Genomic DNA, 13,251 nt, shown 5'->3' with positions numbered 1-13,251 from the left:
AAAAAAAAAAAAAGGAAAAAAAAATCCAACCAGAAGGAGAGCTTTCAGGCGGTGGTGCTGTGTAACCTGCTCTGTCCCATCACAGCACGCCCGGGCTGGTGGTTCCTGGGCTGGTGAAGGTGGGAAGCACCCAATGGAGGGCACTGGTGGGCTCTCCTCCAACCAGTCTGCATCCCCTGGGGCATTACAGGAAGCAGAGAAACCCAAAGCTTTTGCCTACCCCTTGTGCTTAGATTGATCCGCTTCTGTTTCGTTCTGTTTTGAACTACGAGGATGTAGCATGCGTGTTTTCTTTTTTTATTATTATTATTTTGGTTCTTTTAATGGGGTTGTTCCTGGATGAAGCGCTGAGGTTCGCGGTGGGACGATGCAGCTGAGTTCTGTACCTTCTATAAGAACGCTAGCTTCCTGCAACGCTTAGTTTTACAAGTCTGACTGCGGATTGCCTACTCCATTTATGTATAAAGTACTATGCAGTACCGTACCCCACTATGGTACTATGTAGTAGTGACGTTCTGTACCAGTCCAAGCCGAAACGCGTGGTTGGCCAGTCGCAAATAGTCCTGTTTCACCTTTAACCTGTATCACCTCTGCGGGTGTGTGTGACTTGCGGATGTACAACATGTTTACAGACGTGCCCTGCATCTAGCCCTCCTCTGTTCCTATTCGAGTTCTGTTGAGTCTCCCAACTGCTTGCCAAAAGTGGGAATTGTCTCTGGCCCTGCTGCGAAAGGGCCGGAGCGTTCCTGAGCTTTAAAGCGTTGAACAAACTGGACGACGGGGCTGGGAGGGGTAAGGTAGAAGAAATCTTTTATTGTTATGATTATGATTATTATTATTTACAAAATGAAAAGCAGAGTGTTGAAGGCTGTTTGCGAAGCTTCCAGTTTGTTTCACTGGCTTTAAGGCCCTGCTGTGTATTTATTTGCCTTGTGTAGTCACTTGTCGCCTTAAGGGCTGGGTTCCATTAAAAAAACACAAAACCAAGACCTGTTTTGCTCCCTGGGGCGTCGAGCCTAGAAATAAATACGTGCGTGTGGCCCCTTACCCCAGCCCCATCTGCCTTCTGGGTAGAAGCTCAGAAAGAAGCATGGGCCCAGCGTTGGGTTGGTTGGGTTATGTTGAGTTGCGTTGGGTTGCGTTGGGTTGGTTGGGTTCTTCTGGCTTTCTCTCTCTCGGCCCCGTGCCGTCGGTGGTACCGATGCACAACCACCATCTTTCCTGCTGTATCCCTGACCATCCTCTCTCCAACCACCCCTCCGGCTGTCCTCCCAGCACCTGCTGGGCACTAGGCAGGTAGGGGCTCCTCTTTGAGCTCTTGTGGCTGTGTCTTGCCGATGTAGGGCCGTGGGGCAGGCAAGCATTGCCCCGAGCCACACCGGGCTGTGGGGGGAGCTCCCTCTGCACTTCATTGTAACTCGCCCTGTCCATCTGCAGTCCTCCCTGCGTCCTCACACAATTCTTTACTGAGCACTTATTAAAAATATCTTAAGATTTAATCTGTTTTCTGATTGATTATTTTTGTGTAAACTTAAAAAAAAAAAAAAAAAAAGGAAAAAAAAAAAGGAAAATTGAGAAAATTGAGCTGTGACTAATTTTAGCACGCTTAAATAATGCTCAAGTGTTACTGATGAGTCTCCTGGTTGGTTGGTTGGATTCAGAGTATTAGTACTGTAGCATAAACCAAATACAGCCCGGCGGGGCGAGCGCGCGTGGGGCTGGGGCTGCGAGTGCCGGCGTCACGCGGGCGTGTGTTTATTTGTGCCATTGCTTTTGTTCCACTGAGCAGAGTCGAAAACCATGATGTATGTGTAGTGTTGGAAAGCGGCTCTGGGGGCGAGGTGGTGACCTCCTCCTTCTGGCAGTGATGAGGATACTAATTCAGGTTAGGGCTGCTTTCACCTCTCGGTTCTCGTTGTAGGCGCCCCGAGTCCCTTTCCGCCTGGTTCCCTTGTAGAGTTTGCTACTGATGTGAGCAATGGAAGGGTGTACAAGCGTGTGGGTATCTCTGGTGCCCACTGGAGCTTGGTGATGCCCCAGCTCTCCAGCAGGTCCTGCCCCGAGGTCTTGGGCCCCACGCTTTGTGGTGGTGGCTCAGGGAGGGCTCAGAGCTGCTCCTCCATCGGCGCCCCATGTTCCGTGCCTGTTTGCTGGCTCAGCAGCGCTGTGGCCTCGAGGTTTGGTTGGGATTTTTGTTCTAAACTCTCCTCCGTTATTGGTGAAATCCAAAATCTCTGATTTCTGGGATCCGTGTGGTAGCGTGGCCAGTTCCCAGCTCCAGCGCGTGGTTTCCGTTGCTCTCCATCACCTTTTCTGTCCCATCAGCCCTGCTGTTTGCCTTTCCCAGCTGCCGTCAGCTTCTTTGAAACACAGCAGAGACCAGTTCCCACTCGGTCCCAGCCATGCCGCTCTTCAATAGCCATGGTCCGCAATGGGGAGCGCCGGCTGGCTCGGCCAAGGCAGAAATTGCTTCCTGCTTGGGAAGAAATGAAGCCATCCTCTAAATGATGTCTGCAATTCGTGCTTTTCACCTTGAGGAGAGCATCACCTCGGCTCGTAGCATCCCTTCCCCCCGACGTGGAGCTGCTTGGAGCAGTGATGCTCATAGCTGGGAGCTTTCCTGCCCGCGGCTTTTGCTCTTGAATTCGGTGTTTTCAGCGCATCGCTGCCCATTGGCGTGCCCACAGCGGTTTGTTTTCTGTACAGAGGCTGTTTACAAGGGAGGGAACAGGTCAGGAGGGGAGACAACGAGGCTCAACCCCACATAAAGCTGCTACAAAACTTCACGCGGAGGTGTGAGGCTGGGAGGCAGCCGGGGAAGGAGCCCCGCAGCGTTGGCCAGCACGAGAACAAGGTTTCTGCCTTTGCACCTGCAAAACCCAGCGCGGAGGGACCAGGGGAGAGGAGGGAAGAGCCTGGTCTCCTGCACCGGCCAGAGATCCCAGAGCTTTAGGAATTTGCACAATACGAATCGCACACAGGGTAAGGCCCCGGGACCCAGCCGTGCTCTGTCCGGGGGATGCCGAGCTGCATCGATCTCGACTGTTAATCAGAAAGCTTCGTGTCACCACGCGCCCAGAGCTCCAAAGCCATTCTGTAAGATAGCAGCGTCCCTTTTCTTACAGCCTTAGTAACGAGTAGAGTGATCTTTAAAAAAAGGAAGAAAAAAAAAAAAAATTAAAAATTTCAAAAAAGAAAAAAAAAAAAAGAAGGAAAAAAAAAATTAGTTCATTTCTTTCTGTGGTATGAAACTTGTGTACTGCGAATACGTGAGCGCTGAGCAGAAGTACAGTGACTGTTTCCCTAAGAGAAACGACGACGAGAATCTGCTTTCCATGCGGTCTTTCCTCAGGTGCTAAATAAGGGTTCCAAATATGGATACTGCTTTAGGAGTTTCTGCTTTATTCTTAGGATACATATATATATTTTTTTTTTTGCTTAGGTGTCGTTAAGGTATTTTAACAAGAATGTTGTTGGTTTTTTTTTTTTTTTCCTAATGTAAATAAGATGAGGCGTCTTTAATTTTTGGTTGATCTCCCTTTTGTCTGTATTGAATAGTCTGATTTTCACGTTACCCTTTTGAGAAGGACCCCCTCCCATCACCTTCCCCGAAGACATTTCATTCAGTGTTGCTGCGTTTGAGAGTGAGTCTCCAGCCGCTCCCGGATTAATGCTGCTGCTGCTATACGTAACCCCGAGAATCGAGACCGTGTGATGCACTTTTGTCCCTTGAGCTCCCCGAGGACAGCCCACCCCTCCCGTCACGCAGCCCCCGCCGCGGCCCGACCCTGGTGCTGACCCACGGGGATTTCTATGCAAACGCAAAGCAAAGGAGAGCTCCGACCTTGGAAGAACACTGTGCGTTTCTCTCTCTCCTTCCTCTTCTCAAGCTGCTATTGGAAGGGTCGCGCCGACCCAACTCCTCCTTCCTCCGTGGTGGTGATGTGGGGGAGATGCCCGAGCGCTCGGAAGGTCCGAAATCTCCATGAGCTCTTGTCTCGTCGCCAGTTTTAGTATTTCGTATCCTATTGGAATACATCTTTGGAAGGAAATCGCTCATCTCTGCAAAATTATAGATCTTTTTAATGCTTCATCCCAACGTGAGGTTGACCAGAAGCGAAGCAGCGGTGCTCGGACCGCACGGCCTGCTGCCCCAGGGAAGGTCCACGGGACCTCGGGCAGGGGGAGCCGGCACTATGGGGATCCTTACAGGAATCCTGGTGTAAGGGAAGAGCTGGGAAGGTCTGAAGTAGCATAGGAATAACACGTTGGGATTACAAGTAGCGGAATTGCCCTCCGTCAGCGCCATCCTTTGCCCAGCGTTTGCTCTGTGACGCACCCAGTGCGTGCATATCCTGAACGTGCCTTGCATGTGTGCTCGGCCGCAGCGCTCCGCGCCGTGGGGTGTCCTCCCCAGCAGGACCTGCTTGGTTGTGCAGCTTCTGAGGGGACAGGGCAGGAGGAGGAGGAGGAGGAGGATCTGCTTTGCTGTTCCGCAGACAGAAATGAGCGGAGATCCAGACCCTGTGCTCCTTTGGGGTTGGGGTTCTCTGCGGCCGCCAGGATCCCCGTGGCCCGGGGCTTTGCTCCCTTCCAGGCTGTGGTTCACGTTACTGTGGGGTTGGGTTGTTTTTTTTTCCCACTTTTTTCTTCAAGGAGAAGTAAATGCGCCTTGCGTTACCCAAGCAGAGATGCGGTGCGTGCAGTCGGTGACTCGCAACGCCCAGCTGTGCAATTCCTGCTCCTTCATCTCTCTCTTCGCCCTCCCTCGGTCTCTCTGTACTTCTGCCACTGTCAATGTGAAAGCTTGCTTGCGTTATTTTTTAGAAATGCATTTTGCACACTCGGGTTTCGCTGAAGCTCCGTGAAAAGGTTCGTTTGAAGCAGATGAATAAAGCTATGCACATGTTTTGAAAGTTTAATTTGTGTCTCATTACCAGAAGTGACTTATCTGCCCTCTTTGCATTCCCGTGCTGTCGTTGCCTGCGTTATCTTCCCACCGCGGAGGGCACGATGCGAGGTGACAGCTCTTTGCTGACAGCGTAGCAGAAAACTGGCGCTTCTTGAGTTTCGTAGCCTGTCTCTCTTTGCTTTTTCTGTCTCTCTCTCTCTCTCTCTCTGTATATCTATATAAATATATATATTATTTTTTTATTTTAAAGAGCCTACTTTAGTAATTGGAGGGAGAGGGGCGAGCCGGCCTGCCGGGCACGCTCCGTGGTGCCCTCGTGCTGGAGGGCACGGAGCGCTGCGGGCTGTCGGCACGTGGCAGCCCTCTGCCCCGGCACCACGCAGGGTGGGCTGCCCGCAGTGAGGGGTGTGGGCAGTGGGAGCACAGCGGGGGCTCCTCGGGGCTGCGGGGCGAGAGCTGCGCTTGGTTTTGTTCCCGTGAGCGACGTGTGTTGGGTGCAGGTGCCACCTCTGCAGGCGTGTTGCTGAGCCCTGGTGCGGAAAGCTGGAGTTGGGAGGAGGAGCCCGGCGCCTTTCTCCTTACGTTCCCTTCGCCATGGCAGAGACCCGTGCTAACTTGACGGCTTTTTTCATACCGAACAGGGCTGCTTTTCTATCTATCTACCATCACACGTGTACTTACACACCCTCGGCGGCTCGCGTGCCTCCGAAGGGCCTCGACTTGTTTACCGGGGGGACGGATGCCCCTCTCTCCCCCTCCCCAAATACTTCAGTGTTAGCAGCAGTGCGGAGAGCTGTGGGGCGGAGCAGGGCCCAGCTGGGCCCCTCCTGCCCTGCCCGTAGCTCTCACATCCTTCAGTTCCCCGCGTTCAAACCACGAGGGGTTGCGCTCTACCTGCTCAGGAGCTGAGTTACCTCTGACCCGCGGAGAGGGGCAGCCCCTCTTTTGTTGTCCACGTTGAAACAGTCAAGGTCGGTTTCGTTTTCTTCTCCCCTTCCCGGTCTCCTTGGGTGGGCTCACGCTCTCGGTGTGCCCGGCTGAAGCAGAAGCGTTTTCCCAATGGCGAGGGCGGCAGTCGGGGTGAGCGTGCGACCTGCTGAGCTGCGCCTGGGGCGGGCGGTGTCACGGACTGTAAGGATAGGGAATGTCCATGAGCTGTAATGGCATGATGTATCTTTACCAATGATGTCATACTTCACACTAAATGTTTTAAAAAATAATTAAAAAAACGAAAAAAAAAAAAAAACCCAGTTACCTGAATTTTGTTTATTCTGCACCAACAGGTCTTCAAAATTTATCCAAATTTTATTATTTTATCAGGAAAAACAAAAAAAAAAAAGAAATTTGTGTAGATCGAATACGTTAAGACGGACAATAAGTGATGTAAATCGTTGAATAAAAAAATTAAAGTTTATGGATGTCAGAATGTCTCTTTTTTTTTTTTTTTTTCTGTGCTCTTTGGGAGCATCCCCCAGCCCTGGGGCTGGCTGCTGGCCCTGGGGCACAAGGCACACGCGGTGCCCATGGCCATGGGGTGTGAGTGTGGGGCATGGGGCGGGATGGGGACGTGTGACCTCAGCACGCAACAGCAAACACCCATCAGGCCGTTTTATCTTTTTCTTTCAGTCACATTTATTTATTGGCAGTTGTGGCAGCTGGTACCGTTTAGGAGTGTTGTTCCATCAAGCAGTTGCAGTACAAGAAGGGGTTGTTATTTCAGGAGGGGATTATTAGCACCAAAAGGGAGCCGGTGAGCTTTAGAAACCTTGCAAAGATGTGCTCAGAAGTGGGGCCGGGCGCCGGGCAGCTACTGCTGGACGCGCCTGATGGACTGGATCTGGGAGGTCTGGGCGTGCGAGCCCCACTCTCTCCAGTGCTTGTAGTCTCCCCCGTGGTGGTCAGCCTCCAGGATGTACTGGTAGCCGCGGTACCCGGGGTACTGGTAGCAAACCCAGCTGCAAGAAACGGAGTCGTCAGGTGGCCGTAAGGGAATGAGATAGGAGCGGGGCACGGGGCTGCACACTGACAGCCTTGGCTTGTCCCCGCTGCTCAGCCCAGGCCCTTTGCCCATCACTTACGCGCCGCAGGGGATCTTCATGGAGCCCACTTCGTTGTTGGCCCAGCCCATGGCCTGCAGCGAGGGATAGTCGTCACTGAGCTCCCACTGGCGGCCGATGAAGTTGTCTTTTTCATAGACAGTGATCTTGGATTCCTTGTGGTTCTGGGCCGGAAAAGCAGCAGGTGAGGGGGACGTGAGTGGGGTTGGGTGGTTGGGGGAAGGCTTCACCTCCCTACAGCCTGGTATGGGGGGTTCCTGGGGCTGCTGTGGCCAATCCTGCTCTGCACGGGGAGAGCTGGGCCCACCCTGAAGACTGCCACCCACACAGCCCTTGGCATAGTGGGTTTGCCCTTCCTAACTGCACTCCCTTGTCCTGGCGGGTGCTGCCCTGGCTCAGAAAATTGAGGGCTCGGGAACTGCTGTGCAGCACCATGCTGCCCCTAACCTGAGCGCTGCTCCCTGCCCATGCCTGGCTCTATGCTGGGGTGACAGAGGATGCAGCAGCACAGGAACCTCGGGGCAGCTCCTGCCTTGCCCGAGGCAATTCCTGCCCTGCAACCCCTACCGGTCCAGGAGCGGGGCTGCCCGTGGGCACTCACAGCAGAGCAGACGGGGCGGAAGGACATCAGGCGCTCGATGTGGTAGGCATTGCTGCCACTCCAGGCGTCCCAGCGTGGGTACTCGCCCCTCTCCAGGATGAACTGCTGCCCGCAGAAGCCGGTGTGCTCGTAACCGACCCAGCTGGAAAACAAAACAGAGCAAGGGCTGCCAGGGCTTCCTGCGGCAGCTGTGGGCATCCTGCTGGGGGCACAGATGGAGGTGAAAGGAGGAGGTTGGTGTCTGGCCTCTGCCTGCAAGCCCAGGTGCCATGGAGGAAAGGAGAGCAGCACCAGAGGTGGGCAGAGCCCCCAGAGAGGGTGTCACTGTGGCTGCTACCTGATGGATGCTCGTCATGGCAGTACAGGGACTGGGGATGGGACAGACAGCTGAGCAGAGTAGGGAGGCAAAGGCCAGACGAGGGGCTGGGAGGAGGCTGGCACATCACTGTACAGCACTCTTGTTCACAGGTGTACATGTGATGCTGGGGGGTTTGGGGGCTTCTCGCCCCATTTGAGGACCAAAGTTCAGCCCTGGTCTCATCCCTGCAGTCAGCCTCCCAGTCAGCAAGGTGAGCAGCCTGAGTGGGAACATGTCAACTGGAGCAGTGAGCTGATTACGGCGCGAGCACACACGCTGCAGTAATCCCATTAGCATTACAAATCCTAAATATAGCAGCGCAAATCTATCTTGTCTGCTTCCCCAGCCCCAGCGGGATGTTTGCCACCAGGACTGCTCCTTACTCACGACAGCTCGGAGCAGCTCGGGAGCTGTCTTGCCTGGTACAGGGAGGATTCCTGTGTGCAGGGAGAAGCCTGGCTCTGCTCCACACCCTAGCAGTGACTGGGGCAGCTCAGCACAGGCTGCAGGAAGGCTCTGGTCTGGCTTGGGGGGAGCCACATGGTGCAGGGAAAGCAAGGAGCAGGGCCCTGGGGTCAGAAACGGGGCTCTGAAGCACAGTGCTCCATAGGGTTACATGGATGGAGAGCAGGCTGAGCTCACCAGCCAAGAGCTCCTCCCTAAGCACAGATCCTCACTGTGTCGTCAGGCAGTATCCATGCTGGGCACCAGGCAGCTGCAAACCTGGGAGCAGCTTCTCCCAGACTGTGGGTTTGGATGCTGCCAAAGGTATTGCTGCCGTCCTCTGGCCCTGTGTGCCCGGTGCCTGTGACACTGCCCAGAGCTGGCTGCTCTACCCCGGCAGGGTGGGATTGCCATGCCTGGCTTCCCCCATCTGCAGTGTTGGCTCCAGCTCAGTGGAGTGAACCTGCCTGGCCCTATTTGTGCTCAGGTACCCTTTGCCCCACAAGCCCCCCACTGGGGAAAGCATCCGTGCCGCCAGAACAGGGTACTCACGCGCCACATTCCACCTTTAGGGAGCGGATGTTGTCAAAGCCGCACTCCATGATGTTTGGACAGGCCGAGGTGAACTCCATCCTCTTGCCCTGGAAATTTTCTTGGTCGTACACAGTGATCTGGAACAGAGAAGGAGCTGCCCAGTTGGGAACAGCATGGCAGTGGTCCCGGGGGAGTTCAGCACCTCTGAGATGGGGTCGTGCTCCATCCAGGGAGGAGTATCAGGCACCACTCTGGGATGCACTGGCCACATCCCTGGGCTGGTTTGCAGCCCCTGCACCTCATGCATCCCTACACCGCTGGCCCCGCACTCCCTGCTTGCTGTTGGAGAGCTGCACACCGGCCCCACTCTCCTCCTGCTCACCCCTAAGGTCAGTTCCTGGGGCAGCACCACCGTCCGGAGAGAGGAGTGGAGCCCTTCTGGGATGGGCAGGTGGCAGGGCTGCAGCTGGTGGTTCTCCTGGCCTCTGCTCCAAATGCTCTAGGGCAAAGAGGATTAACGGGAAAAAGGCAAGGGGGGACTCCCAGGGGCTGTGACTGATGCCATCCTTTCCATGTTTCAGCAGGGTTTTGCCCCACTTATGTGTGATTCTCCTTTCCTTCTTAGTTCCCTAAATGAACCAGCCATGTCACCAGAGCTGACACCAGCCCTAGCACCCTCAAGGCTGCTCTCCACCATACCCACTGCCACCTTCATAGCCCTCGTGCTGGCTGGCCCATGCCCATCCTGCCTGCACCCATAAGGGATGGTAATGAGAGCGTGTGGCTTTTGGGGATGGCTTCCATGTACAGCACCTCTTGGGTGAGCAGGGCACAGCCAGGCCAGGGCATTGCAAAGGGGACTGCCAGGGAGGGCTGGCTGAGTCCCTCCTGTTCCCCACCTCCCGCCTGAGATGCAGGGCATGCGAGGACATACCTTCCATGGGCCCATGGGGACAGGCAGAGGGTTTGTCTGAGCCATCTTTGCTGCTGGAAAGGTGTCTGGAGAAGGAAGGAAAACCAATTGGTGTTGCAGAGCACCCCCTTGATCGCTCCCAATGAGACCCAGCTACAGAACAGCATGAGGGGCACAGCGGGGGGCTCCCTCCTCCCGCAGCCTGCCTCATGCCTGGAGGGGTCCACGAGACCCCCGTTCCCATCCCTGCCCTTGTTGTGCCTCCCTCGGGCACTCCTTCCTCAGGAGCGCATCAGGATGGCTGCAGCTCACAGCCTGGGGTGCCAATAGGGTGCCATGCCACAGCCGGGTGTGGATCTGCCACCATGCTATGGGGCTGTCCGCCACCCACTGTGCCAATGGGGACGTGTCACCCTCTGGGCACCTCTCCTGCCACCGGGCGGAGGAAGGGCTGCGCCAGGCGGCAGCGGGGCGAGCGGGGCTGGGATGGGGCAGGCCAGCCCCAGGACTCACCTAGCTCAGGCGGTACAGCTGCTTCGCCCATGTCATGTCTGCCTACTTCAGCGGCTCGGCTTTTATAGGGCGCTGCTGGCCCGGAGCCGGTGCCAGCGTTTGCAGAGCCGTCAGCACAATGCTCCCGCTGGCATTGTCCTGCTGATCCCCGGAGATTTCAGCAGCTCATCCCCATGGTCCGGGCTACATTCTTGGGGGAAAAAAAAAAAAAAGAAAAGGAAAAAAAGAAAAAAAAAAAAGATCATAACAAAAATAATCAGGGACGGCTGTTTGTACAGATAATCTTGGGCGCGAATGACTCAACAGTTTGACGCTTCTGGCATTTTCCAGGGGCAATGCAGCGCGCCGTCACGGGGCCGGCCTGGCCCAGGGGCAGGTGGGAAGCAGTGTGGCACCGTCTGGGGGAGCATTGCTGCAGCGGGTCCCCCTGCCCTGTGTGCTGTGGGGCAGCAAGGACATCGTGGTGCAGCTATATCCTCCATCTCTCTTCACACCGTGCCCAGGAAGGACGTGGGGCAGAGGTAGGAGCTGCTGTGGGGCCTGCTGTCCCACTGCTCACTCCCTGGGCCCACAGATGATGCCAGGCCTGCAGGGGTGCAGGGCCACCATGGGCCTCAGAGGCACTAGGCCTCACAGTAACCATGGCAACGAGGCCTATCTGGGCCTGAAGCCCCAAAGCAGCCATGGCAACGAGGCCTACCTGGGCCTGAAGCCCCAAAGCAACCATGGCAACGAGGCCTACCTGGGCCTGAAGCCCCAAAGCAACCATGGCAACGAGGCCTACCTGGGCCTGAAGCCCCACAGTAACCATGGCAATGAGGCCTACCTGGGCCTGAAGCCCCATGGTAACTACAGCAACAAGGCCTACTTAGGCCTGAAGCCCCACAGTAACCATGGCAACCAGGCCCTGCTCCCCTTCCCAGCCCGCCAGGGGTGTCACAGTGGGTGCAGGACAGGAGTGCCATGGTGACTGCTGGGGCTGGGAGGCAGCGTGGCGGTGAGCACTGCTGCTGCCTCAGCGCATGGCCGCCGGCACAAAGCGCCGCCCGCGTCTGACTGCCCCTTTTGTCTGCTCGGCACAAAACAAAGCGCCCTGTCAGCGCGGAACGCAGCCCGGCCTGGCGCGAGGCCTGCGGGGACCCGGCAGGGCTGGGACAGTGCCTGCAGGGAGCCAGTGTGCCCCTGCTTTCGGGGACAGGATTGGGGTGGTGTGCGGCCCCCTACATTAATGGGGTCAGGGCGGTGGAGCAGAACCGTGGGGATGCAAAGCTGAGGTCTGACAGCAACAAGGCCACTGGTTTTGTTGCCACGTAGGCAGCACATTTGGTGTGGGAGCTGTCCCCCTGCCCCCAAAAGGGGTAGCTGCAGGGGTGCAGCCCGCAGCACACCCCCAGCATCCCACAGCCCCTTGGCATGCCCTGGGCACAGCCCTGCAGGGCTGGCGGGCCGGCCGGGAGCTGGGTGCCACTAGAGGGAGAGCTCACCCCAAGCAGCGGCCTGCAGCCTGCGCATGCGGGCGTACAGCAGTGTGCAGGGCTGTACGGCACCGCGCACCCACACTACAAACAGCCCCTGGGCAAAGCCTGCAGCGGGCAGCCAGCCCCAAACACCCTTGCCCGTTCCACGGCCACGCCCAGCAGTGCTGCTCGGGGATCCACCGCTCCTTCTGCACGCACCATGACCCTCAGCTGAGGACAGTGGGGAGAATGGCAGTGAGAGCACCTGGGGATCCGCCACCACCATGTTGCCAGGTCTGCCGGCGGTCTGGAACAACTGGTTTTTCTAGATCCTGGAGACTATAAAAAAAGCAGTGACCTATTTAGCAAAGCCCCGTGGTGCTGCAGAACAGACGCCTTCCCCTAGCCCAGCACAGGGCCATCGCTCCCTGGAACGCTGTGCGGTGCAGGATTTACCGATGGCTGGCACAGCCCCGTGCCTAGAGAAAGCTGGTGGCATCCAATGGGATCTTGCAAACACGCACTGGGCTCCAGGCCATGTTACATGGAGGTGTGCGGCCCTGCAGAGCTGTGCTAGGCTCTCGGAGCCCCTGCATGAGGTGATGAGGGAGCGGAGCTGCCGCAGGGTCTGACTTTGTGGCTCCGGGCAGCCTGGTCTAGTGGTTGGCAACCCTGCACTCAGCAGGGGGTTGAAGCTCGATGACCTTTGAGGTCCTTTTCAACCCAAGCCATTCTATGATTCTATGACTGATGGCGGGGCTGCTCTCCCCTGTGCCTGTCTCAGGAGTCCCTGTTCCCCCACAGTACTCAGGGTGGGCCACATGGGGTTTTTGCAGTATTCTTGGCCTTGGGCTGGGCTTAACACCCCCAACATGAGTGGAAGGGCACAGTGAAGGCTCATGGCTCAGTGCTGGGGGTACTCGCTGCCAATTGCGTGCTGCCTGCAGGCACCCAGCATCCCAGGGCCTCCAGCTCCATCCTTGTGCCCACATTGGGATGGTGACCCTCCCCTCACAGGATCACCAAAGCAGCTCCCTTTGCCAGCTGTGGGGTCCCCAGCGCTGTGCCCTGTGCTGGTGGTGTAAGCACTCTGTGTGCGTGTGTGTGCCAAAGCGAGTGTGCGTCCACTCCACTGCGGGCATTGGGGGGTGTGTGTGCGCAACCCATGCTGCGAGCAGGTGCGTGCACAACCAACGGGTGTCCACAGACGGTGGGGCTGTGCACCGGAGGGTGTGCGTGCACCGGGGGCACATCACGGCCCGTGCACCCGCACCGTGCACACTCGTTGCGCGTTGCCGGCGTGCATAGAGCGGGCTGCGGTCACCACGGGCACCCTCGCACCCCCCCACGCCGTTCCATCCCGTGCCGCTCCGTGCCGTGCCGCCCCATCCCGCCCGTCCCGCTCCGCTCCGCACCGCGCAGCGCCGTTCGGGGCCGCACCCGGAGCAACGGGCGGCGCGCG

General features: G+C 56.9%; 2 protein-coding genes across 10 annotated transcripts in view; one reads left to right on the top strand and one right to left on the bottom strand.

Moving 5' to 3' along the window:
• CRYBA1 (crystallin beta A1) overlaps positions 6,187-13,251 on the bottom strand; it is a 15,090-nt gene continuing 8,025 nt past the window's right edge. The window contains exons 1-8 of one of the 8 annotated variants that reach the window (XM_021415622.1): positions 11,033-11,083; positions 10,333-10,522; positions 9,841-9,905; positions 9,289-9,405; positions 8,925-9,043; positions 7,571-7,712; positions 6,991-7,133; positions 6,187-6,867 (exon numbers count right to left, since the gene is read on the bottom strand). In XM_021415622.1, the coding sequence (XP_021271297.1) occupies positions 6,720-6,867; positions 6,991-7,133; positions 7,571-7,712; positions 8,925-9,043; positions 9,289-9,405; positions 9,841-9,905; positions 10,333-10,363 (765 nt within the window). In that variant the 5' untranslated portion in view covers positions 10,364-10,522; positions 11,033-11,083 and the 3' untranslated portion in view covers positions 6,187-6,719. The other 7 variants (XM_021415621.1, XM_021415619.1, XM_021415617.1 and 4 more) reach the window with 7 other exon arrangements.
• The window catches only part of MYO18A (myosin XVIIIA), a 32,809-nt gene continuing 30,395 nt past the window's right edge, over positions 10,838-13,251 (top strand). Inside the window, exon 1 of one of the 2 annotated variants that reach the window (XM_021415607.1) lies at positions 10,838-10,853. The gene's annotated coding sequence lies outside the window, so the exon portion shown is untranslated. Of the gene's footprint in view, positions 10,854-11,241; positions 11,330-13,251 lie in introns of those variants that run through there. The other variant, XM_021415610.1, reaches the window with a different exon arrangement.

This window comes from Numida meleagris, chromosome 18 (genome assembly GCF_002078875.1).
Source record: "Numida meleagris isolate 19003 breed g44 Domestic line chromosome 18, NumMel1.0, whole genome shotgun sequence".
Classification (NCBI taxonomy): domain Eukaryota; kingdom Metazoa; phylum Chordata; class Aves; order Galliformes; family Numididae; genus Numida; species Numida meleagris.
The sequence above is the reverse complement of the archived record's forward strand: the minus strand, read 5'-3'. Positions and strand labels throughout refer to the sequence as shown.